Source organism: Eptatretus burgeri, chromosome 3 (assembly GCF_056783735.1).
Source record: "Eptatretus burgeri isolate ZD-2024b chromosome 3, Ebu_testis_v1, whole genome shotgun sequence".
In the NCBI taxonomy this organism is placed as follows: domain Eukaryota; kingdom Metazoa; phylum Chordata; class Myxini; order Myxiniformes; family Myxinidae; genus Eptatretus; species Eptatretus burgeri.
Genome location: NC_140963.1, coordinates 4,632,083 through 4,655,899, shown reverse-complemented (window position 1 = coordinate 4,655,899; position 23,817 = coordinate 4,632,083). Strand labels below are relative to the sequence as shown.

Below are 23,817 nucleotides of genomic sequence, written 5' to 3'. Positions count from 1 at the left end.
GAAGCTAATTTTGGTTTAGCTCTGCCCTGTCTTCTCTTTTGTAAATAATTGCATTTCTTTTGCCACACCTCATCAATCCAATTGCTTATTAAAACCTTTTATCATTGTGCCAGATGACCATTCCATGCCCTTGCTTTCTGAATAAATTCCCTCCCATTATAAATGTACCCAGCTCATTCTGTCTTTTCCTCCATTGGTCCAACATAGTCCGCGCATAGTTTAGCCGGGAAGTTATACCCCATCAATTTGGCTCTTATTACCGGTGCGTACATGGCAGCTCTGCTCGGCTGCACCTGGGAAAGTTCCACACAAGTACGCATCGAGGGCACGTGACCTCCCCCCAGCCTTGGTAAGGTATCACGTGAAGTAGTGTAACCCTGCCAGGATTGGCAGTACCAATCAGCATTCATGAATCGGCGGCAGCATTCATAATTATGTGAGGATCATCAGACAACGATTAATGAACTCTGTATTATTATACGCGTGTTGATAAGGATAACAGATGAAGTTGGTTCTTGGCTGAATGATAATGTTGAGGAAAACTTTCGGGTGCACAGTTTTGGTACAGCATATGAGTATAAAATGGACGCTCTGAAGATGGTTTCCTTTTTGAACTGGGATGCAACACTAAGGCAGAGTATCATAAGGTGTGTAAAATGGCAACGAGACAGTCAGAACAGATAAAGTGTGATAGAATGGCCACTACCATTAGATAGAATAACTCAATATCCATCTGGACTGAGGTTAGAACATATAGAAAGAAAATTAATTGTCACCACAATGTAGTGGATGCTATCAAGGGTCAAGAATATATTACGGGAATGTTTGCTACAAAAGTGGTAAGGTTGTATAATAGTGTGGTTTTTAATAATATAAATATGGTGCAACTTGTGGAAAGGATTCATTGAGCCTCCCCATATAGGATAGGGTTATTGCTGTTGTGGGGTTTGTTTGCACAAGTAGTACCCCCAATTTTTAATGATACCACAGAGATTCTTAGACCCCCGAGGAGTACACTAAACCACCATTTAGAAAATTATTAGTTTTTTTTTTCCTGAACTCACTCCCAACGCTCCAAATTTCCGAGCTGTATCAGAGCCGGCTGGGACTTTCGCAATGGAATTTTGCATCCATAATGTAAATAGAAAGTTGATTATGTGACCTTGACCTAATTTTGAGGTCATGATCCAATTAGACATTTTAACATTTTTCACCATAACTCGACTGAGGTTAGCTCTATCGGAATGAAATTGCCCTCGAAAATAGCCTCTAACATGGCACATTTATGCTTAAATTATATCATGGCACTCTCCTCCAGCGTTATCTCTTGGCTTTTACATCTCTCTCAAAAGCAGCTGTGTCTTGACGGTGTGTCTCTGCATCAGTTACCTCACCAACTGTGCCTCTCTAGTTAAGCTTCATTGCCAATAGACCTCAAAATCGCTGTTAGAAGAATGTGGAAATTGGTTCCACAGGTGGGGAAAAGAGGAAGTAATGATTGGAGGGGAGCAATGATCCTGGACTTGGGTAGTTTCACCAGAAGGGGGTTGATGGTGAATGGTGTGCACCCTGCAGGAACTTTGGGGGTGGGAGGGGGGAAAGCATGGAAAGAGCAGAGGGTGCAAGACAACAAAGGAAGTGGTACAAGCCAGAGAGACCACCGACCTGTCTGCAATCGTGAAGTGATGGACCCATAGACTAAGATTCAGCATCGGAGAGTCCAATGATCTTAAAGGCTTTGGTTTCCATGGTGTCAAACTGAGCAAGGTGTGAGGCAGGGGCGTCAGCCAACAGGGGAGAGCAGTACAGGGGGTCCTTGCGAAATGTCAAAGATATGTTCCAGAAAAGTTGGACTTGTAACAAAACGACAGATAGTGGGGAATTTGTCCAGATACAAATTAGTGTAATTAGAGGGATGCATTACAACACTTAGTTTACATCCGAAACAACACTACTCAATAAGCCTAGCAATCAAAAAATACCTATGGAACACAAAACATCGAAAATATTACAATAAATTAAACAAATTTTAAAACCCAAACACCTTTTAAAAAAATCTTAACATAACTTTTAATCTCTTATCATGATAACTTAGCGGTCTTACACCTTTAAAAACTGGCTGGTTGGGCATGCTGGGGCCACAAGAGGCTGGCTGGTGGAAGAGATGAGGAGTAATTGAGTCGGAGGAGGAGGAGACGCAGGGGAGAGGGTCATCCACTGCCATCTCATCATCTGAAGGCTCTGCTGCAGTTGTTGCAATCTTCTTTTGGAGACCAGATGATCCCAATTTTTCCGTAAATGGTTCGGGTTCCTTCACAATTCTAAAGAATGCCTCAGTCGTCGTCTGCTTACCCAAGCGCATTTCGGCATCATACATTTCTCTGCAGCATGCCAAGCTGTCGTTGAGGCAGATCAATTTTAAAGGTTGACACGAGTGCTGAAAATCTCAATCTTCTGTTCAGTGAGGTCAAAAACGGAGCAAAGAACCTTGGTCATAAGGCACTTCTCTCATTTTAGCAGCCTGGTGTCGTCGTCATCATCATCCATACATTCTTCATTGAACACCTGGTTGTCAAACTCGGAAAGATCTTCGTTGGTGAGAGGCGGCTGTGTGTGGGACTCGAGTAGCTTGCTCACATAATCAACTTCCACCTCATCGAAGCCTACCTCTCTTGCAAGCTCCACTAACTCATTGCATCTGGGCACCTCTTCAAAGCCAGTGAAATTATAAATGGTGTTAAAGTACACTCTCCAACAGCTAACATTCATCAAACAGGAAGCAATTTCCTCCCAAAAGCACTAACGATATTCACAGCATGCATAATGTAAAATCCCTTCTAAAATTCTGTAATGGTAGGTTTTCCTTCTCCATTTGTCTCGTGAATGGCCATCCTGAATGTCCTTCACGTTTAAATGCTGTGATTACGCCCTGGTCCATTGGTTGAATCAACGAAGGTGTCCTCGGAGGCATAAACCCAACTTTGTTTGGATGTAAAGATTCCAAGTCCAACTCCTGCATACTGGCATTATCCAACATCCGGACAATCCAGAAATCACGATTGTCCTTTCCACAAAAAATTTTCATTTCTGGTACAAAAAGTAGTCCGCAAACCATTCGTGGAAAATTTGGCTTGTAATCCAGGCCTTCCTATGAGATTTACAAGTGACAGAAGGAAGACGGGATTTCACACAGTTATTCGTTGAACAAGGATTCTCACCACGGTAGATGAGCAACGGCTTAAGTTTCATGTCACCATTCACAATGCCACCCCAGAGGAGAGTAAACTGATCCTTTGAAGCCTTGAACCCAGAAGCACTTTTTTCCCCTTCACGGAGATGTACGTCTTAGACTGCATCCTTTTCCAATAAAGACCAGTTTTATCAACAATACATACATGCAGGGGGATCATAGCCACCTTCTTTGATAATTGCCTTCAACATGCTGGGAAACACGTCGGCTGCACTTGGCACCTGCATTTTCGCACAACACTTGGATGTGCTTGAATCCATACTGTGACTAAAATTGGTGGAACCATCCACGGCTTGCACCAAATTTTGACTCTTTGGCAGTCTGCAAACTCTCTTTCCCCCTCTTTCTGGATGTCTTCAAAGAAGCTAACAGCCTTCTTCCATATGAGACCAAGGCTGACTGGGGTCTTCTTTTTGTTGAGGTCATCCAGCTAGGCAGAGAGCCTCCTTTCCATTTTTTTATCACCTCGCTTTGTTGATGAGTTATCTTTATATTAGAGTGCTGAGACATTTCCTCGCCTTTCTTCAAGATCTCATCAGCATTCTTTAAAACAAAACGAACAATCATCAACAGCAAATGAAGATTGCGAGCAACATCGGCTGGTCATTTACCATTCTCATATTGTTTCACCATGTCTGATTTGACATTCAGTCACACTATTGCGTTGCTGCTTACATGCAGGTTCACCCTTTTCATTACCAATTTGTTTACCACTCATTATTTAACTATTACCGTGGTACACAAAGATAAAAAAAAATACATGGTGGCGTCAAGTCCAACAATGCACAGGGCAAAGTGCATTGTGGGGTGAAATGCTGGGAACCTGGTACTCAAAGCATTGTGGGGTGGGATGCTGAGTAACTGATCTTCTGTCGAATGGATGTTAGTGCGGGGAATTGTTGGTTGTTTTGGACGTATTGTGAAAATGTTCCTAGGTAACTTAAGGACGTACATGCGAAACAACGTCTAGCAGAGAGACATACAGTGGGGATCCCCTGTATGCCATTAAACTGTGGATGAAAGCCTTGTAGGTGGATTGGAGTTCAAGTGTGAATTACTCAAGAAATGTTACTTTCGATTTGCAACAATAACAAAATTGAATTTTTCAATGAAACCTGGTTTGCTTTTTCATGTACAGGTTTATAATTATGCATAAAGTAATACAGTATGTAATTTGTACTTTGCACAGTAGATGCAAACAGTTTGAGGATCAAACTACTGAATCCAGTTGCTGCCATCAACCATAAATGCCGCCATGGTTCAGAACCTAATTTGACGTGACGTTTCTTCTGCCAACAGCAACAGCAGAAGGAAACGAACTGGACTTTGATTGTTGCTGCATAGACACAAGTTAGGAAACATGAGAGGCATTGAGATTACTGGCAGGTTGAATACTCTCTCAGAGACGGTCTTCCATCGACATGAACTGAAACGGCATGAAGCACATTCATCTCAGAAGGCCAGATTTTCCTTCTGTTGTTGCTGTTCGCAGTTCTACCGATGCCGACGCATCTTGGCAGAAGAAACCACGTGAAATCAGATTCTGAACCCTGGCAGCGGTTATGCTTGATGACAGCAACTGGATTCATAATGATGTTTGATTCATATTGCATCAACAAAAGAACAATAGGCCATATTACTTTTGCATAATAAAAACCATGTTTCATTGAAAATTTCAATTTTTTGGTGAACCACAAATAGAAATAACATTTCTTGAATAATTATATTACTTACGGAAATACGAGTATTTCTTGAGAAGAATGTATACTTTTTTGTTCATCAAACAGGCATTCATGATTATTCTATTATCATTAAAATTATCCATCATTATGCACACCACGGCCAAGTGCAAGGTGAGAGTATTGTGATGATCCCTTCTGTGGTTGACTGTTTGTTGGCAGAATAACAACAAAAGCACCTAGAATTACCAAATGTGGCACAAAACTTCATATTGTGAAAGTCTTGGATGAGTTCAACTTTGAGAGAGAAATATTAAATGAAAGTTAGTCCAGGAATATACAGGGTCTTTCAAACAGATTGATACAACTTAGACTTCCTGTCATTTCTTTGTTTTTTGACCTATACCATTTTCCATTTCAGGGTTTGGTGGTGCTATCGTGGTATATGTTCTCTGGGATTTTGAGCTCCGTAGTTCAACTATGCCATTGACAGTGAAGCAGAAGACAAAAGTGGTGGCTCTGTGGTATGAGACTAAATCATATGTGGACACCTGCTGGAGGTTCTGCCGGGAATACGACTTCAGAACATCCGAAGGACCCAAAAATTGTGCTATTCAACGTATTGTGAAACATTTTGAGCACGAGAGAACAGTGCACAATCAGAGCAAGGGCAGCAACGGCAGGCCAGCATCAGTAACATCGATGCCGTACGAGATTCTATGGTCCGACCGCCGGCGCTCCCTGGAGCTCGGCATCAAGCATCATCAGTCTGGCGTATCCTCACTAAGGAACTGAATCTTTTCCCATACATCATCTCTATTAGGCATAAACTGAGTCAAGATGACATGAGAAGGAGAACTGATATGTGCAATTAGCTCAGTGGCAGGATGGAGCGGTACCCAAACTTGATCAACCTGATCTGGTTCAGTGTTGAAGCCAATTTCCACTTGAACGGTGCAATCAACAACAAAATATTCTGGGGGGCAGAACCACCTGAGGAGATCGCCGAGAGGTACCTGAAAAGGCCTAAGGTCACATGCTTCTGTGCCTTCAATGCCAGATGGGGAATGCTAGGGCCTTACTGGTTTGAGAATGACAACAGCAGGATGGTGACTATCAACGGTGAGCACTACCGGGCCATGCTCCAGAAGTTCCATAATGATCGAGCCCAAAAGGTCACCCCAAACCAGCTCAGCATGACCTGGTTTATGCAGGATGGTGCATCTCCACATACAGTTGGTGATGTCATCACTTTCCTGCGGCAGCTCTCCAGAAACTGCCTCATTGCCCTGGGTACCGCGCATGACTGGGCACCCCTTAGCCGAGACTTGAACCTTGAGAACTTGAGACTTGACTACTGGTTCTGGGAGGATGCCAATGGCTCTGTTTATGCCAACCACACTGCCACACTGGATGATCTGAAACAGGAGGTGTCACACCACCTCCAGGCAGTCCCACATGAGACCTTCAGGAAAGTTGGACAGAACTTTGGAGTCGGGATGAATGCCTGTCTGAACCATGGAGGAGCATACATCGAGAACGTCAATTACAAGGATTTTGTGTAAATGCCAATTTCATACCTTGGGCTCTAACTAACTCCAGCAGTGACAGAAAATACCATGTCATAAGCTTTCAACAAATGTTTGGTTCACGTTCCTGAGGTTTCTCTTTCTTTGTAAATAAACATTTAAAGTTGCATCACTCTTTTTGAAACAGCCCCTATATTTACCCACACTGTAGAGTAGGTTTGTGCCCTGTGGAAAACAGTCACATGAGTTTGCCAGTCCCACCAGTGCCTTTGAGTGATTATTATGCTTCCAAGGTAACATGCATGAAGCTTTCCACTATTGTTGACCCTTGTGCAATTTTCCACCCTGGCACACTCCTTAAACAGTAGCGCATTCAGTTTTTAACCATCAGTTCCCTTCTGGTCTATTTACCAGTGCTGCAAATCAGCCATTCTCTGTCGATTAGCTCCTTAATGAGCATTAACTTCAAGAGAAAAAGAAAACAAAGGCCTTCAAAATTATTGGAATGTCCTGCGAGGAAGCTGAATCTCTGGGTCTTTTATATTGTGATGGGTGGGTGGTTTGTCTTTCACTGCCTCCTTTCTGATCTTGCATCCTCTGCCCTTTCCATGCTCTGTCCCTCCCCGGTTTTGAGAGGGTGCACATGATCTGCCAGTAACCCCTTTCTGCTGAACCTCCCAAAATCCAGACTCCTTGCTCACCCTCCGCTCATATGTTCCTCTTCCCCCCCCCCCCCAACTATAGAATCAACTTCCTTCATCTCGTCAATCTCATTCTTCCTTACAGGTCTTCAAGACAATTGGATTCATAGCTGTTCACCACCATTTCAGGTCCTCCTCCATACAGAAACATGATCTATTTACCCCCATTAACCTCTCCCAAGCCCACCTTCGATTTCCAGTTTCTCCTTCCACTTCTGTGATCCACAAAGGGTAGCAGTTGGAACAGTCTCCGTCGGGTTCTTGCACAATCTAGATTTCACCTGCTTTCTTGCTTGCTCAATGTGCCCCATTCCCATTATTTATCAAATCAGTCACTTTTAGTGCAAGTCACTGTGCATTCGAGCCATGCGATCATCCTCCAGCGTAATCAAACTCCCCTGAGAACCGTGCGCACTAAAACCGCCACACGGCCAAATGAAAACACAACTACACCACACCGCTGAATCTCCACGTGTCTGGAACACCTGCGCTCAGCATCTTGGGAGTTTATCCCGGGCAGTCTCCCATTATGTTAACCGACTCATCGCAATATAAAGAAATATATCTATACTAATAAAAGGCAGTGTGTGTGTGTGTGTGTGTGTGTGTGTGTGTGTGTGTGTGTGTGTGTGTGTGTGTGTGTGTGTGTGTGTGTGTGTGTGTGTGTGTGTGCGTCAGTGTGTGCGTCAGTGTGTGCGTCAGTGTGTGCGTCAGTGTGTGCGTCAGTGTGTGCGTGAGTGTGTGAGTGAGTGTGTGAGTGAGTGTGTGAGTGAGTGTGAGAGTCAGTGTGAGAGTCAGTGTGTGAGTCAGTGTGTGAGTGAGTGTGTGTGTCAGTGTGTGAGTCAGTGTGTGAGTCAGTGTGTGAGTCAGTGTGTGAGTCAGTGTGTGAGTCAGTGTGTGAGTCAGTGTGTGAGTCAGTGTGTGAGTCAGTGTGTGAGTCAGTGTGTGAGTCAGTGTGTGAGTCAGTGTGTGAGTCAGTGTGTGAGTCAGTGTGTGAGTCAGTGTGTGAGTCAGTGTGTATCTCCTCCATAACTTCAAAACTGAAACCTATCAGCCTGAAACGTTACATGCTTACTTAGAAAACTCCAAGGAAGTGCAAGAGTGAATATGGAGTGTTTGAGTTAATTAAAATACCCCCTTTAAAGATTATTAACGGCATTATTTAATTATATCCTTCATCAGGCAATCCAAGGCCACCTCACTATGGTCTGAAGCCACCATGTTTTTTGGCCTGCTCAACCATGCCTTGAATTGGAACAGGCCACAGCAATTTCTTAATGATAAAGTTGTTTTCACTTTCCTCATTCACATTAAGAATTGCCTGTTCACCATAGCTATGAATTGCTGGGTACATTGCAATGCGTATAAACATCCGGAGACGTTTATACGTATCAGAGAGTGTCTGTGTGTGTGTCTGTGTGTGTGTCTGTGTGTGTGTGTCTGTGTGTGTGTGTCTCTGTGTGTGTGTGTGTCTCTGTGTGTGTGTGTCTCTGTGTGTGTGTGTCTCTGTGTGTGTGTGTCTCTGTGTGTGTGTGTCTCTGTGTGTGTGTGTCTCTGTGTGTGTGTGTCTCTGTGTGTGTGTGTCTCTGTGTGTGTGTGTCTCTGTGTGTGTGTGTCTCTGTGTGTGTGTGTCTCTGTGTGTGTGTGTCTCTGTGTGTGTGTGTCTCTGTGTGTGTGTGTCTCTGTGTGTGTGTGTCTCTGTGTGTGTGTGTCTCTGTGTGTGTGTGTCTCTGTGTGTGTGTCTCTGGGGGGGACGTTGTGTGTGTCTCTGTGGGTGTGTCTCTGTGTGTGTGTGTCTCTGTGTGTGTGTGTCTCTGTGTGTGTGTTTCTGTGTGTGTGTGTTTCTGTGTGTGTGTGTCTCTGTGTGTGTGTCTCTGTGTGTGTGTGTCTCTGTGTGTGTGTGTCGCTGTGTGTGTGTGTCTCTGTGTGTGTGTGTCTCTGTGTGTGTGTGTCTCTGTGTGTGTGTGTCTCTGTGTGTGTGTGTCTATGTGTGTGTGTGTCTCTGTGTGTGTGTGTGTCTGTGTGTGTGTGTCTCTGTGTGTGTGTCTCTGTGTGTGTGTCTCTGTGTGTGTGTCTCTGTGTGTGTGTCTCTGTGTGTGTGTCTCTGTGTGTGTGTCTCTGTGTGTGTGTCTCTGTGTGTGTGTCTCTGTGTGTGTGTCTCTGTGTGTCTGTGTGTGTCTGTGTGTGTCTGTGTGTGTCTGTGTGTGTCTGTGTGTGTCTGTGTGTGTCTGTGTGTGTCTGTGTGTGTGTGTGTGTCTGTGTGTGTGTGTTCCAGAATGTGGAATTGACTCCTCCCAGGGCAGGCTCAAGGTATCCCCCTTCACTCCGGTAAGGGGTCACGATTCACGGACCAAGCTGTGAAGTTTTCGGTTTTCAAAGTTTTGTGCCGAGAGTTCTCTTCAGGGTCGTGACTGAGCCCGGGACGGCTTCCAACTAAGTTCGTTTGTAGTGATATTCCCAGGTGTGGTGTATGGGCGTGAGAGTGCTGAGGGGCGTGGAGTGCTTATGATAATAGTCACGTGGTTCGGAGTTCATATATCTTTACGTGCCCACAAGAGGCTCTGAGTAGTGTACATCTGTCCCACTCTCACATCCCGTGTCCCACTGCACCTCGGACACTACAGTTGGCGACGAGGATGGGATTGAATCACCGCTCATGGCAAAGTGCATGTTTTCGTCGGCGATGACTTTGAGTTGTTTCCGGAGCAATTGGATTGCCAGGCGCACACGGCGCCAGGAGAATCATCACAGCTGGTGCAGTACGAGTTCGATCACCTGGCAAGGAACCCGGGGGAGCGCATTGCGAATTTCACCGCGCGGGTGAAACATCTCACCGTCACCTGCAAATTCACATCGAGTGAACGGCAGGCCAGGCTCAAAGATCGTTTTATTGCTGGATTGCAAGACTCGGAAATGGTTTTGGCGATACTACGGCTGAGGTACGAGGACATTACGTTTGACTCGGCAGTCGAAACGGCGTCGGCTGTCGAACGGGATGGGGATGTTACTCTCGGATGTCCGAGAACTCTCGGGGATGTCCGAGCCATCGCTGGCCAGAGCATGACAGGTGATCCGGAGGTCCGCGTGGTATGGGACGATTCCAATGGCCTGGGGCAAGACATGCAACCTGTATGAGGTTTTGTACATGACACGCTTTTACGACCCGGAGAAAGACCTGCAATCTGTGCAACGCAACCCAGATGACCCGGGGCAGGACTTGCAGCCGATGATGAGCCTGTTTTCAATTGGTCCAGTGGTGACAAGACCGATGACAATGGAGATCGAGGTGAACAAGACGCCGATCGTTTTTCAGATTGATACGGGGGCGGCTGTATCGATCATGGGCGAACAGACCGCACGTAGACTCAATGACCTACAGCTTATCGGGTCAAACCTCACGCTGTTCACGTACACCGGCGAACAGATAATGCCGGTCGGGAGGACTGTCGGGTCTGTGGTCTACCAAGGCCAGGTCGCCGCGCTTCCATTACATGTGGTGCGAGGGAGGGGGCCGGTGCTCCTGGGCTGAGACTGGCTGACTCGCATTAGTCGAGACTGGAGGGCGCCAGCCATTCACCTTGGACGACCCATGCCGAGCCCATTAGAGAATCAGAGGAGATTCTTCAAAAGCATCAAGATTTGTTTTGCAACGAGCTTGGACAACTCGAGGGCATGCAGGCAAAGCTTTTGAGGAAGGAGGGAGGGGTGCCTCCCTTGAAGCCCAAGTGTGAGGTGCTGGGGACAGGGGCCACGCGGATGCAGAGTTGGTTTCTGATCCTTGCTTCCTACAACTACGATATACAGTTCTGGAGCAACAGGAAGCATGCCGACTGCAACGGTCCCTCGCGCTTGCCTTGCGCGGAGGGCCACGGGAAGCATGCCGACTGCGACGGTCCCTCGCACTTGCCTTGCGCCGAGGGTCCAGCTTCGTCTGAATCAGCCGACCGGGTTGATGTGTTTGCACTGAGCCAGGTCCAGGGCGGGGCGGTCACCGCCAAGCAGGTCGTGGCAGAATCGGCTCATGATACAGTTCTCGCCCGTGTCGTTCAGGCGATTTCAACAGGGAATTGGAGCAAGCTCCCTTCCGTGTGGAGGATGAGAACAGTGGTTCCCCCGAAGTTCAGACGACGTTATCCTCCTTGACGTTCAGACGAGAAGCTGCTTGCGAGTCACCTCAGCATCGGTTACCCCGAGAATCGTGCGCGCAGCCTGTTTTGTTATTTCATTATCGTTTTGGGTTGTATTCCCACAGCATCACAGCGACCTCTCACCGCGGATGCATCAGGACTGTGGCCGTTCGCGGGCAGGGCCGAGCAGGGAGTCCATGTGGATTCTGTTGGTCCTGTTAAAGGCAGAATGTGTTCGATTGTGATCAATGCGTTCTCTAAATGGCCGGAGCGTGTGGTTTTGCTGAGTACATCGGCGGGCATTGCTGTAGTGAGACTGCGGACGATCGTTGATAATGAAGGAATACCCGAGATGCTGGGTTCTGGTAACGATCCGCAGTTCCTCACAGATGTGTTTAATGATCTTGTGCATCCCAACGGTATTCGGCATCTGCATTCCGCGCGGTATTGTCCTGCCACGAGCAGGTAGGCGGAATCATTGGTTAAAATGTTGGACTGTGTTTCACGTAAAGGGAAGTTTACATCTACGCAGACGGTGCTGAATGTGTTTTCGTTACCATGTGGAAATGTAATGCATTCCGCCACCGATGATCCTGCCATTCGTCCATGTGGACGGGCATTGCGGGCTAGGCTGGTTTTGCTGCAACCTGGAGGGTCGGTGGTTGGGGCGATGTTGCGCCCCACACTGGTGCGCGTTTTTGATGTGGGACAGCGGGTAATGGGACCAGCAAATTGCCTGGTTCAGATTGATGATGGAGAGGTGTGGAAGCGGCACGTGGAACAAAGGCATGTTCGCTGTTCAGTGTCACCCCCACCTCTGATCTCGCCGAGGCCAGACGTGCCGAGCGACGTGGAGCCCCCACCTCTGATCTCGCCAAGGCCAAGCGTGCTGGCTCCCACGGGGCTAGCGGACTCGGGGTGTTTACCTGATTCAGTCCTGTCCGAGGGAGGCGAGCAAGCTTGTCGGCCGGGGGCGTTTGATGGTGCAGGGGGAGGTTCATCTCGGGTGTCACGTCGACCTTGCCAGAAGGCGTGCAAGCATGGGCCGTCCGGTGGTGCTGTCCACCCAGGGCAGATCAAGAGACGTGGTACTTGGTGGATTTTGGATGATTAGTGTAATTTTGTCACGAGTTGCTTTTTGTGTCATAGTGTCAATGATTTTTGGATTAGTATCATTTTGTCGTTTATAGTTGTCATTAAATAATTGTAATTGTCATTTTATAATTATAATTTTAGGAGGGAGGAGTGTGGTGTATGGGCGTGAGAGTGCTGAGGGGCGTGGAGTACTTATGATAATAGTCACGTGATTAGAGGTTCATATATCTTTACGCGCCCACTCGAGGCTCTGAGTAGTGTACATCCGGGCACGCAATAAAGCAGAGTTACTACTACACTCTCACGTCCCGTGTCTCACTGCACCTCAGACACTACAGTTAATTGTGTGTAATTATTAATGGTTATTAATAATTCTGTGAGGTTCTTCATCATCACTGGTATAATTTTGGCATTCTTCATCTTCCAGGATGTTTTCACTTCATGCTTGAGATGTTGGTCGTTGGTCATCTTCTTGATTTCTGCATCGTTAGTCGAATATCACTGGGATTAACACCTCAATTAGCAATGCCTTCTTCTCTTCTGTTTTTTTTGCACCTAAGTGTACTATCTGGTCGCAATGCTTTGTTTTCGATGTTCACGCCCGATGGGATCATAAAGTCGTATGTGAGTGGTACTTCAATGTTTTCAGTGATTGCTTTTGGTTCATTTTCCCACAAATCTTCTGGAACTGGAATATCAAAGTTTTTGTGGATGTGCCAGCAGATTACTTTACAAACCCTGTTGTGTGGTTGTGTGTACAGCTGTGCTGACACGTTTTTTTTTTTTTCTTTCCGTGTTTGGTCATCAAGTGTCACATATCATTCTCTTTGCCAACCCTACCTCCACCCCTCACCTGTCTTTTGTTTTTCCTCCTCTCCCCCACCCTTTTCTCTCACTTTGTCCCCTTCTTGCTACCCCCTCCTCATAAAATGCAGCAGTCTCCTCCCACACCTCTGTCACTCTCTTGCTGTCTTTGCCTGTCTGTCGCACACGCACACACCCTACCTCATGCCGTGATTAGCAACGTTTGGTGAGGTGTCGCTGTCCCCACCTTCCCCCTAGCTCCCCCTTCCTTTTTATCTTGCCAAAACGAAGTTTTTGCAAGATATGTTAGTCAGCTTGTATGTTTTTTTGTTTGTTTGTTTGTTTGTCTGTAATCACATATAAAAAATTCTGCAGAGCACAGTTATCATCGGAAATTTTTGTAACTTCGCATATCAGAGGCCTATAGAGGTCCCTTTCAGTGCACAAAATTTTGAAGGTCAAGGTCAAAGGTCAAGGTCACTTTGGCGCAAATCAGGGGAGTCGACGAAACCCTTATTTTTTTAGTAATTTTGATCGGATCGTATTCAAACTTCATGGGAATATAGTTCATGGTCTGGCGCTCAGCTAATTAATTTTTGGTGGCGATTGGCCTTGACCTTCATGGTTAGCGCCTCAGGTCAAACATATTTGACTCCAAGGTCAAATTTTCAAGTTTTAGGAACCATATCGTGTAGTACCTCAAATTGAACACCTCGATGAGTGCTTTCTAGATATGTCAAGCTTGAGACATTATGACGTCATTTGGTGACATTATGAGGCAAAAGCATATTTTTCATGGTTACTCTGTAGAACGATTCTCATCGGAATCTCTCGTAGGCAGATATTTTTTCGCTCCAGGAGTCGCTCCTGGTGGATAGCAGCTCTGTTCACCTCAGTGTGACCTGAAAGAAGTCACATGTGGTCACCTTTTGGCAAGAAACGGGTCACCCTGCGGGTGACATTGGTTTATCTTTTTCTTCGTCAGTCTCCGTCTGTCTCCCTCTCTCCATTTTATTGTTCCCATTAGCAAAGCGACAGGTTGTATTTGCTAGTAATAGAATACACACAGTAATATTGATATTTTAAACAGTTGTTTTGGGGAGGGGAAATAGGAGAGGGATGTGATATCGAATTAAACGATCAGGTAACCATTGTATTCTTCATACAATTTTAGACAAAATATTTTTACCAATGTTCATTCATAAATGAACCAAAATATTAAAGCAAGACAGAAAATACAGCATAACATTCAACAACACAGAAATACAAGATTTGCATTTTAAAGGCTTTCGGTTCTCAATCACCTCTTCCCAAATTGAACTCGATATTTTTCTCAAGGAAAACAAGTTGATAAATGGGGAAAAATTAAAACTAAGACCACACCTCTCACCTTCAGAATTTGTGATGATGAGCTCAGGCACGTTATCTTCCAGGTCAATCAGTGTACCTTCCGATCTGCATCGAGGAAGTCCTGTGGTCGCATTTGCTCGGATCCGACTGGCTGCCATGATGCCGATTGACTAAACCTCCAACTGAGAACAGAAAGGAAAGACATACAATGGCTCATGTGTACAAAAGATAGCTTTAATGTTTTACTTGTTAAAGGTTGTTGAAGGTGCAAGTGCAATGCCGATGCCATGCAAAGCTTCAAGCCCATTGCACGGTTGGAAAACAGGTTGTAATGCAGGTAAATTTTCAAACCAAGAGTGCAAGACAAAGTAAGTGCAGCGACTTTATTAATTTACAAGCACTTTTCAAACAAGACGAAAATGGTTGATTGATCTGCCGTGAAAGATGAAAAGGTGCTGATTATAATGTGAGCTTTTCAGCTAACAAAGGATATTTTTTTTTAATTTCAGGTAATATTCTGCTGAAGGATGAAAGAAAATGCTCAACATTGAATGCTAAGGAATAGCAAGACCTGAGCATTATTGCTTTGAAGCAGATTTTTTTTTTCAGGATCTAAGGTTTGTAGTAGAGAACATGCACACACGCACACACATGCACAACTTAGACAAGACAAACACAGCCATTGAGCTTGGGAGAAATGCCGTCACTTCCTGGGGTACCCTGGGTACCAGAGACGTCACAACAATGGTGGCACCTTTTTCACCGCACTCAGCAGGGCATTTCCTTAGGAAGAATTTCCTTCTCCCTATGGATGCCAACCTACGGGGATTGTTCATGCTCTGAACCTTCTAAATGCTGAACATCAAGCAAGGAAGCAGCAAGTACCATTTTAAAATTCGTTGGTATCATTCAGATGGGGATTGAACCACCAACCTCCCAGACTCAGAGGAGACACTCGAACCATTACATCACCATGTCCGGTTAAATTTCTGAATTTTATTCAAAAAGTACTACCAGGAAAAACAGAACTTGGAAAACATTTTAAAATTACAAATTACCTTGGTGCCTGTGCAATTAAAAACTGAAGCAACATGAATGGATGACACAACTGTTCACTCTCAAGAAATCTTTAGATTAAGATTTAAATTACAACTAGAGCAAAGTCGATGGCATGCCCACACATCCCACATAAAGCAAAATTGAAGGATGGCAAAAAGTTCCATCAGGAATAACCCAATATCAAATTTTGAGTTGGGCTAAAAAAAAAAAAAAAAAAAAAAAAAAAAAAAAAAAAAAAAAATTTTCCTGTTTTAACCCCAGTGACTCTAAGTCCCCATCCCCTGGAGCATGAAGCGGGAAGGTGAAATCCCCCCCTAAAATTGTTACACACTTCATGCATCCCCCCAATGTTGATTGCATATTCAAAGCTTCATTTAAACACATTTTAAAATGTGCCTGTAATTGCATTTTTCATTATGTGACCTCGCCTAAAAACACGATACTGCTCTTACACCTTCATACCATGTGGTCATCATCACCAACATATTTGGCGAATTTCTGCACAATAGTTTAGCATGACGGACAGACAGACAGATATTGCTGAACTACATTTCCAATTTAGATAAAACATTTAATAACATCGAATCAAATTGTTCAAAAGATAAAAACAGTTTGCAATGTTTTGTACATAATCATATGATTATAGCATCTTTGGAAAGAAATTTTCTTTTTTATTTAAAGATTTTTTGACAAGGCGAGAACTCTGAAGTGAAAACTCGGTTCGGATCCGGCTCAGTAACTTTGGCTAAAATTTGCCAGGTCCCGAATCAAGCCAGAACTCTGATAGGTATGCACTTTGTCTCAAGTTGTTATTTGATGTTTATTGGTTAAAAAAAATAAAATGCTGTCACTAATGACCCCCCGTACCTTCCGATCTGCATCTGATGCCCCATACCAGATGCCCTAGCCAACCCCATCTTTCCACTTCCCCTATGCATGAACTATCAGCTCTTTATACCGTGGGTAGTTTCAATTTGCAAACTAATTTTCCCGCTAACATAGAGAATGCCCATGAATACACATGCCGAAGTATAATGGCGAAGTGTGACGTGGGCTCCCGAAGCACCGTACGGTTTTACTGAAGCAAATGCAACCAGTCTCGCAAAATATAAAATCCAGGAGAGCGGTTTACAGCTCTCACAGATTTTACAAACATGAACCTATATAGAAGTGGAACTTTTCACGTTGTTAAATCTCTGCGCTGAGCGACATGAAGGCGTGTTCGTGTGCTTTAAATTCCGTGAAGCAGCCAAAGATGTTAACCATGTGAATCCCCAGCAACGTTTACATCAGGAGAAAAAAAAAAACAAAACCAAAATTGGTGGAATCAGACATCAAAACACACTTTATTATAAACCAAGGTTTACGAACCCGGTGTATATTATATGGAACCAATGAAATACAGATTACAAAATACGACGGAAAAGTACAGGGAAGCACATGAAATCACGACCCAATCGAATGCAGAGATTCGTAAATTCATGGTCTCCTGAAAGAACATTAAATATTTTTATTCATTCCAATCTTTGCCTTCGGCATCGCTGTCTCAACAAGTGAGTGCAGGACGTTTGCCCATCCCAGCTTTCAAAATTCCCTCGTTAGCGGCACAGACAGACGGTGCATCAAGCCCTGCTTTAACAAAGCTTGCAGGTTTAACAAAGCTAACACATTGAACTTCATCTGCTTTTGAAATCAGCTTCAAATAACGAAGCTTAGTTTACGGTGAATTGTTAATGCTAACGAAGTGACGATCCATGTAGACCTACGCTATACGTGCTGGCAAAGTTCATTGCTTGCTGCGCACCATGGGGCAAATGGTAACTGTACACATAACCTCCAGTACGAGCCATATTTGTACAATCTGGTACTGGAATCCCTTTAAAAATTACAAATACATTCACATGTTGTTAAATTCATGCTTCTCCGTTGTAGCGTGAAATAATACATGAAAAATCTTCACTTCTGCAGTGCCGTAAAACCGCGACATTCACGGATTCGACATTTGCGGACACCGCGCCTATTCGCAGTTCATAAAACGTGACATGCTTCTACATTCACGGCCCTGTGCCTTACTTATTCGCGTTTTTTGAAACGCAAAAACTATCTTCCACTAGCCATGCATAAACCACCTCCCAAAAGCTGTGCACATAAAACAGTTCTAAAACCATCTCCCACCAACCGTACATAAAGCAGCGTAACGTACACATAAACAATCCCCTACCACCAATAGTCACACTACCCACCCCTCCTCCATCTACTCACAACCCTTGCAAGGCTACTTATGTACAGCATGTCCTGTGTCTCATTGTTTCTTCTCGTCCCGATGCCTTTACCTGTTGCGATTCCTCATGCTCGTGGACATTTTGCACACATTATTCGATAATGGGTCCGAAGAGTACGAGTCGTGCAGGAGATGTGTCCGCTCCCAAGTGGCAGAAAAAAAGTGTCATTTAAGCTTGAGCCGGAAAGTGGAGCTGCTGGACTGGCTATCAAGAGGTGAGAGTGTTGGCCTCTGTGGGCAGGTATTATGGCATGAATGAGTAGACTGTGCGCGACATAAAGAAAAACGAGAAGGCAATTCGTGAAAATGTCATGGCGAACGCAGTTCCCAGCACCAAAGTGGTTCATTCACATCGCAGCTATGGGGAATGCATCAAATGTGTGGGTGGAGGACAATACCCAGAAAAAACAAGTCTTTAAGCAGACCTCTGATTCATGAAAAGTCAAAGCACATTTATTTTATTTCTTTAGGTTTTTTGGGGGAAATTGCCCCAAACAAGGCATAAATCAACTCAAGGCAAGGGGTTAAGGGAAGGTTCGATAAAGATCAGGATAAAGCAAAACAAAATAAAAGAAAGAGGAAAACATCTCCTGTGATGAGGCTGAGTCTTTGGGCCTCTTACGCTCTCACCGCAAGCAGGTCGGTGGTCTTCCTGTCTTCTACCGTCTCCTCTCCGGTCTCGGCCCCCCTGCTGTGTCTGCGATTTGTCCCCACCATATTTCCGCAGGGTGCTCAAGGTCCACCACCAAGCCCCTTCTGGTAAAACTACCAAAACCACGAATCACTGCTCACCTTCACTTTTTCATTCTTCTTTTTCCCCCACCTTTGGAATAACCTCCCACACTCTGTTCAATCCCATTCTTCCTTCCCAATCTTCAATACAATTGTTCACCACCACCTCTTATCTTCCTCCATCCAAATCCTCGATCTTTTCTACCCCTGTTAATCTACCCCAAACCCACCTCCTTCAAATTCCCTGCTTTCCTTCCTGAAAGTTCCTGTGGTGTCCATCTTGTATTCACCATGTTCCCCACCCCATCCCTCCCCCTTCCACAGATCTCCTAATGTCTCTGTTCCCCACTGCTTTGTCCTCCCCTCTCCTGCCCCTCTTGTTTCATGCCCCCCTTGCTGTGTGTTGTGTGTTAGCTCTCATACGAGCCTCAACAAGGTATACAAAAGAAAACAAAAAAACATCCAAGCCACAGGAAGTAGAAGACATCAGGTGAAATGCGAATGAACCTCAAAGATGTAGGAATAGGAATTGACATTCCACTTAAAGCTGGATAGATTGTCGGATAATGGGAAGGACGTGACTGGTCGTGAATTCCAAAGCGAGACAACACAAGGGATAAAACTATCTGCATAGCCTTTCGTTCTGCACTTTGGATCAGCTGTAGTGCATGGGTGTGCAGAGATGGAAAACTTGCGTCCAATCACTTGCACAGGAGGAACCAAGTTAGAAAGTCCAGCAGAACATTTGCCTTGAAAATATCTGTAGAACAGACTAAGAGTGGCAACTGACCTACAGTGAGAGAGCGGGTGAAGAAATGAACCCATCTCCGCACCAACTAGGTTAACTATGCATTTCTGGAGCCTACCAAGTGAAGATAAGTGGCAGGCTGGTGCTCCAGCACAAATGTGGCAACACTACTCCATGAGAGGATGTATAGTTATCTTATGCAGGTACAATACATCGTCAAGAGGTACATAATATACGCTCGATAAAGACAACCAACTCGCTTGGAAGCACTCACTCTAAGCAAAAGCAGAAATGTGCTTATCCCAATGGAGGTTAGAGAAGATGTCCAGACTGAGAAGCCGAAGCTCAGATAATTCTGTTAACGTTAAAGACCCCATGTGCACAGAAGGGAAAGACCTATTTCTGGAGCGAGACATGGACAACAATTTAGTTTTCTTTGCATTTAAGGTTACCAGCCCTTCATGTCCCCACTTCAACACATTCTCTCAATCATTGTCCAGTGAAACTCCAACCTCATTACGAGTTGTATTGAGTGAATCGGCAGATGTACAGTAAAGTAAGGTGTCATCAGCATACGTGGCTAGCTGAGCTTTGGATCCTAGGGTCCCGAGTTTGAGCCCCGTTGGCTACTGATTTAATACCAGGTGAGGTTGGCTCAGCCTGTCATCCTTCTGAGGTCGGTGAAATGAGCACCAGTGTGCTGGTAATAGGGGTACTGCATCAGCGGCATGGATGCTTTCCTAACCAATGATGCAACCAGTGTGTGTGTGTGTGTGTGTGTGTGTGTGTGTGTGTGTGTGTGTGTGGCTAGCTGAGACATAACATAAACCGGAAGATCATTTATATTAACAAGGAGCAGAGTGGGACCAAGGAAAGAGTCCTGTGAAACATCAGAATTGATAGAGCAAGTAGGAGAACATTGACCCTCAAGTACCACCTTTATCTGGTGATTTGTAAAGAAAGCCGAAATGATTGAATGCATCACACCAGATACACCATCTGACTGAAGCTTGTGGAGCAGACCATTGTACCACACTTCATCAAAGGCTTTTGAGATATCCAAAGCAAGTAATTGAGCTTCACCCTTGAGCTCAAATGCCCTGTTGAAATTATCCATCATTTAGAATAGCAGATCACAAGTAGAGCAAGAATGGTGATATTCTGGCTGGCGTGGGTGGTGCTGCAAACGTGAGTGATGTGGGATCGAGTGGCCGTAATCTCTTCCAAGCTAGCAGGAGATGGTTTCCCACTTTGAGAAACGGTACGGTCGCCACAATGTAAGGCTCACACGTGAGCATGCCTCAGCAGACTACAAGGCAGCTGAAAAACTTTCCCTGCTCAACTCGCAGAGCTCACCAAGGAGAAAGGGTACGTACTGCAACAGATCTTCAATGCAGGCATGGCCAGCCTTTTCCGGAAGAAAAATCAGGTCAGGTCAGGTGTGGGAGCACGCACCAGAGCAGCGCGTCGCTGCGTCCACTTTCTTCCGGTACTCCAGGGGCCTCCGTCTGGCCATTCCTCGGGCAGATGCATGGCCCATCCCCATCTCCTTGAGATGGTGATCAACCTGCTGCACCCAGGAGGCACGTGGCCGGCCCATTGACCTCCTCCACTCATGAGGATCCTTTGCCGAGAGAATCTGGTGAGCAGGATCAACGTCAGGAAAATGAGCCACATTTCCATACAACCGCAGCTGACGCTCACGGACTATGCAGGTAACAAATCGTATTTAAGTCTCTCTCAGCAACCACTCGTTGGACACAAGGTCCAACCAGCGATAGCCAAGGATTCTCCGAAGAGACCTGGTACCAAAGGAATTAAGTCGCTGTCTCAGATCCCTGGTCAGAGTCCAACTCTTCCATCCATAGAGCAAGACTGGAAGCAGCAAGGACCTGAAGACTCGGACTTTCGTCCTCCCGTACAGGTATCGACAGCACCACACCCCATGATCCAGTGAATCCATGACTCCCCAGTCCCGACCCACACGTCTGTTGACCTCTGGCTCACAGCCAGCAGAGACATGAATATCACTGCCAGGGTAAGTGAATCTCTCCGTGACCTCAACATTCTCACAACAAACAGGCACAGACAGGAGAGCAGCATCCAAGATGTCATTGAAAGCCTGGATCTTATTTTGACCCAGGAAACCCGTAATCACAGTGGCTCCGACTCCTCATTCAGCACCTCGAAGGCCCCAAAAAGGATACGAATCTCCGCAAAGATGACTGCATCATCTGCGAAATCAATCAGAGATCTTGACATTCCCAAACCATGCACCGCAGCTTGATCTCTCTGACATCCTCGCCAGAATCCAGTCCATACAAGTGCTGAAAAGTGTGGGGGCCCAGAACACACCACTGAAGAACTCCATTAACAACTGGAAATAAGTCAGAGATGACACCACCATATCTCACAGCACTCTCAGTACCAGAGTATAGTTCAGACATCAGATTGATCAGTTTTGGTGGAACCCCACGAAGACCATGCCTGGTGTTGACTTAATGGTTCGGGTGGGTAGGCTTCGGATCCTCGGGCCCTGGGTTTGAATCCCGTTCAGCTGTTGAATTAATACCAGGTGGGTTTAACTAAGCCTGTCATCCTTCCGCGGTCGGCAAAATGAGTGCCAGCATGCTGGTATACTGTGTCGGAGTGGTGACCCGTCCAGGATTGTGCCCATTAGCCAAGGAGACTGCTTAAGCAGCACCAATGCTCTGCACAGAGTATGGTCCAAATCTGGTCTCCTCCTACTCTTCCACAAAGACCAGGAATCCTCCAGATTTACTGAATTAAATGCTTTACAGAGATCAACATAAGCTGCAAGCAGCCCCTGCCGAAAGTCTCATCTGCGTTTGGTGAGGATCCAAAGAGCAAGGATACAGACAATCGTTGCCCTCTGGTGTAAAGCCAGACTGCTCTGGACACTGGTGCTCAAGCAGATAGTGGCGAACCCTATTGAGAATTATCCAAGCAAAGACCTTGCCCGGCACTGAGAGCAGCGTCACCCCTCGGTAGTTTTTGAAGACTTGGTGATCACCCTTTCCTCTCCAGAGAGGGACAACAAGGCCCCTCTGCCAGTCAGTTGGGAAGATGCCTGTGTTCCAGGAAGAGCACAGAACTCCATGCAATGACACAACTGCAGCATTTCCACCAGCCTTGTGAAGTTCAGCATGGATGGCAAAGATCCCTGGAGCTTTACCCCTTTCAACCGGTTCACAGCAACCTGTGTTTCCACAACCAAAAGTGGACCACAGTTGATTGGAGGTTCAGCAATATGGATAGTAACACCCCTGATGTCCAACTCGACAGCTGGTGGATCAGCCTGGTACAACCGCTCAAAGTAACCGGCCCAGCGGGCCTTCACTTTAGATTCCTCTGTCAAGAGCCCACGACCCTCTGCTCTTACTGCAGTACAACGAGGGACGGGCTTGGTCGAACGCAATGCGTGAATTCCTCTGGAAGCAGGATGAGAATCACTTGACCACAGGTGATGCTCTACCCCCCTCACAGATTCCTCGCACATAAGCCTCCTTGTCCATCCTTAGTACACGTACAGTTTTACGCTTCAGCGCCCTGAACAGCTCAGCTCTGCCATTCAGCCTGGCCCTGCGACTCTGGGCAATGGTATCCAGTGTCTCTTGAGAGACAAATTATTTTTCGCCCTCAGGTGAGTTCCAAGACATCTACCGGCAACATCAAGGATGGTGGTCTTGAAGGCAGTCCACAACTCTTCAGGATCCCCCAAAGCACCCAGACCCTCCAAATCTCCACTCAGCCTGTTCACAAACTCCTCAGCTTCCCTCTCATCCTTGAGCTTGCCAACATCCAGCCTAGGCTGGGATGGTACCATTCTCCTGGATTCAAGTTGCAAATTAAGAGTTGCTACAACAAGCCGGTGGTCAGGATTGAGGAACTGAACACTCCGGTTGACCCTGCAGTTGTGGATCATCCTCCAGCGACCATCAACGAGGACATGATCAATCTCCTTTGCCACATCTCCAGCATTGGATTACCAAGTCCATCAATAAGCTTATGAGTACTGAAACCATGAACCAGCCACCCAAAGTCCATGACTTCTTGCAAAGTCAAGGAACTTCGTGCTATTCTGGTTCACAGTTCCAGACCCATGGGGACCAGTAAATGTCTCATAACCATCCCTATCAGTTCCAGTTGATGCATTGATATCCCTCAAGACTAGAAGTGCATCTCACCTGGGGAACTGATCAACCACAGACTTGAGCGTGGCATACAATGCATCCTTCACGGTGAGATCACTCTGCTCATTCAGAGCATAAACAGAGACCATGGAAATGACACCCAAGGAGTGACGTCACATAATACGCTCATTGACCGGTGTTACCTCAATTATTATTGGAGTCAGCTTATTGGACACAGCTAGAGCAATTCCTTGGGCATGGTAACCATTAGAGTGACCAGACCAATAGTAGGTGTAACTAACCGCCAT

The 23,817-nt window shown here is 45.7% G+C and overlaps 1 protein-coding gene across 6 annotated transcripts in view; it reads right to left on the bottom strand.

Moving 5' to 3' along the window:
* Nucleotides 1–23,817, bottom strand: part of SH3BP4 (SH3 domain binding protein 4) — a 92,256-nt gene that overhangs the window by 44,548 nt on the left and 23,891 nt on the right. For all 6 annotated transcript variants that reach the window (XM_085872279.1, XM_085872284.1, XM_085872278.1 and 3 more), the window contains exon 2: nt 14,576–14,717. In XM_085872279.1, the coding sequence (XP_085728405.1) occupies nt 14,576–14,693 (118 nt within the window). In that variant the 5' untranslated portion in view covers nt 14,694–14,717. The remainder of the gene's footprint in view (nt 1–14,575; nt 14,718–23,817) is intronic.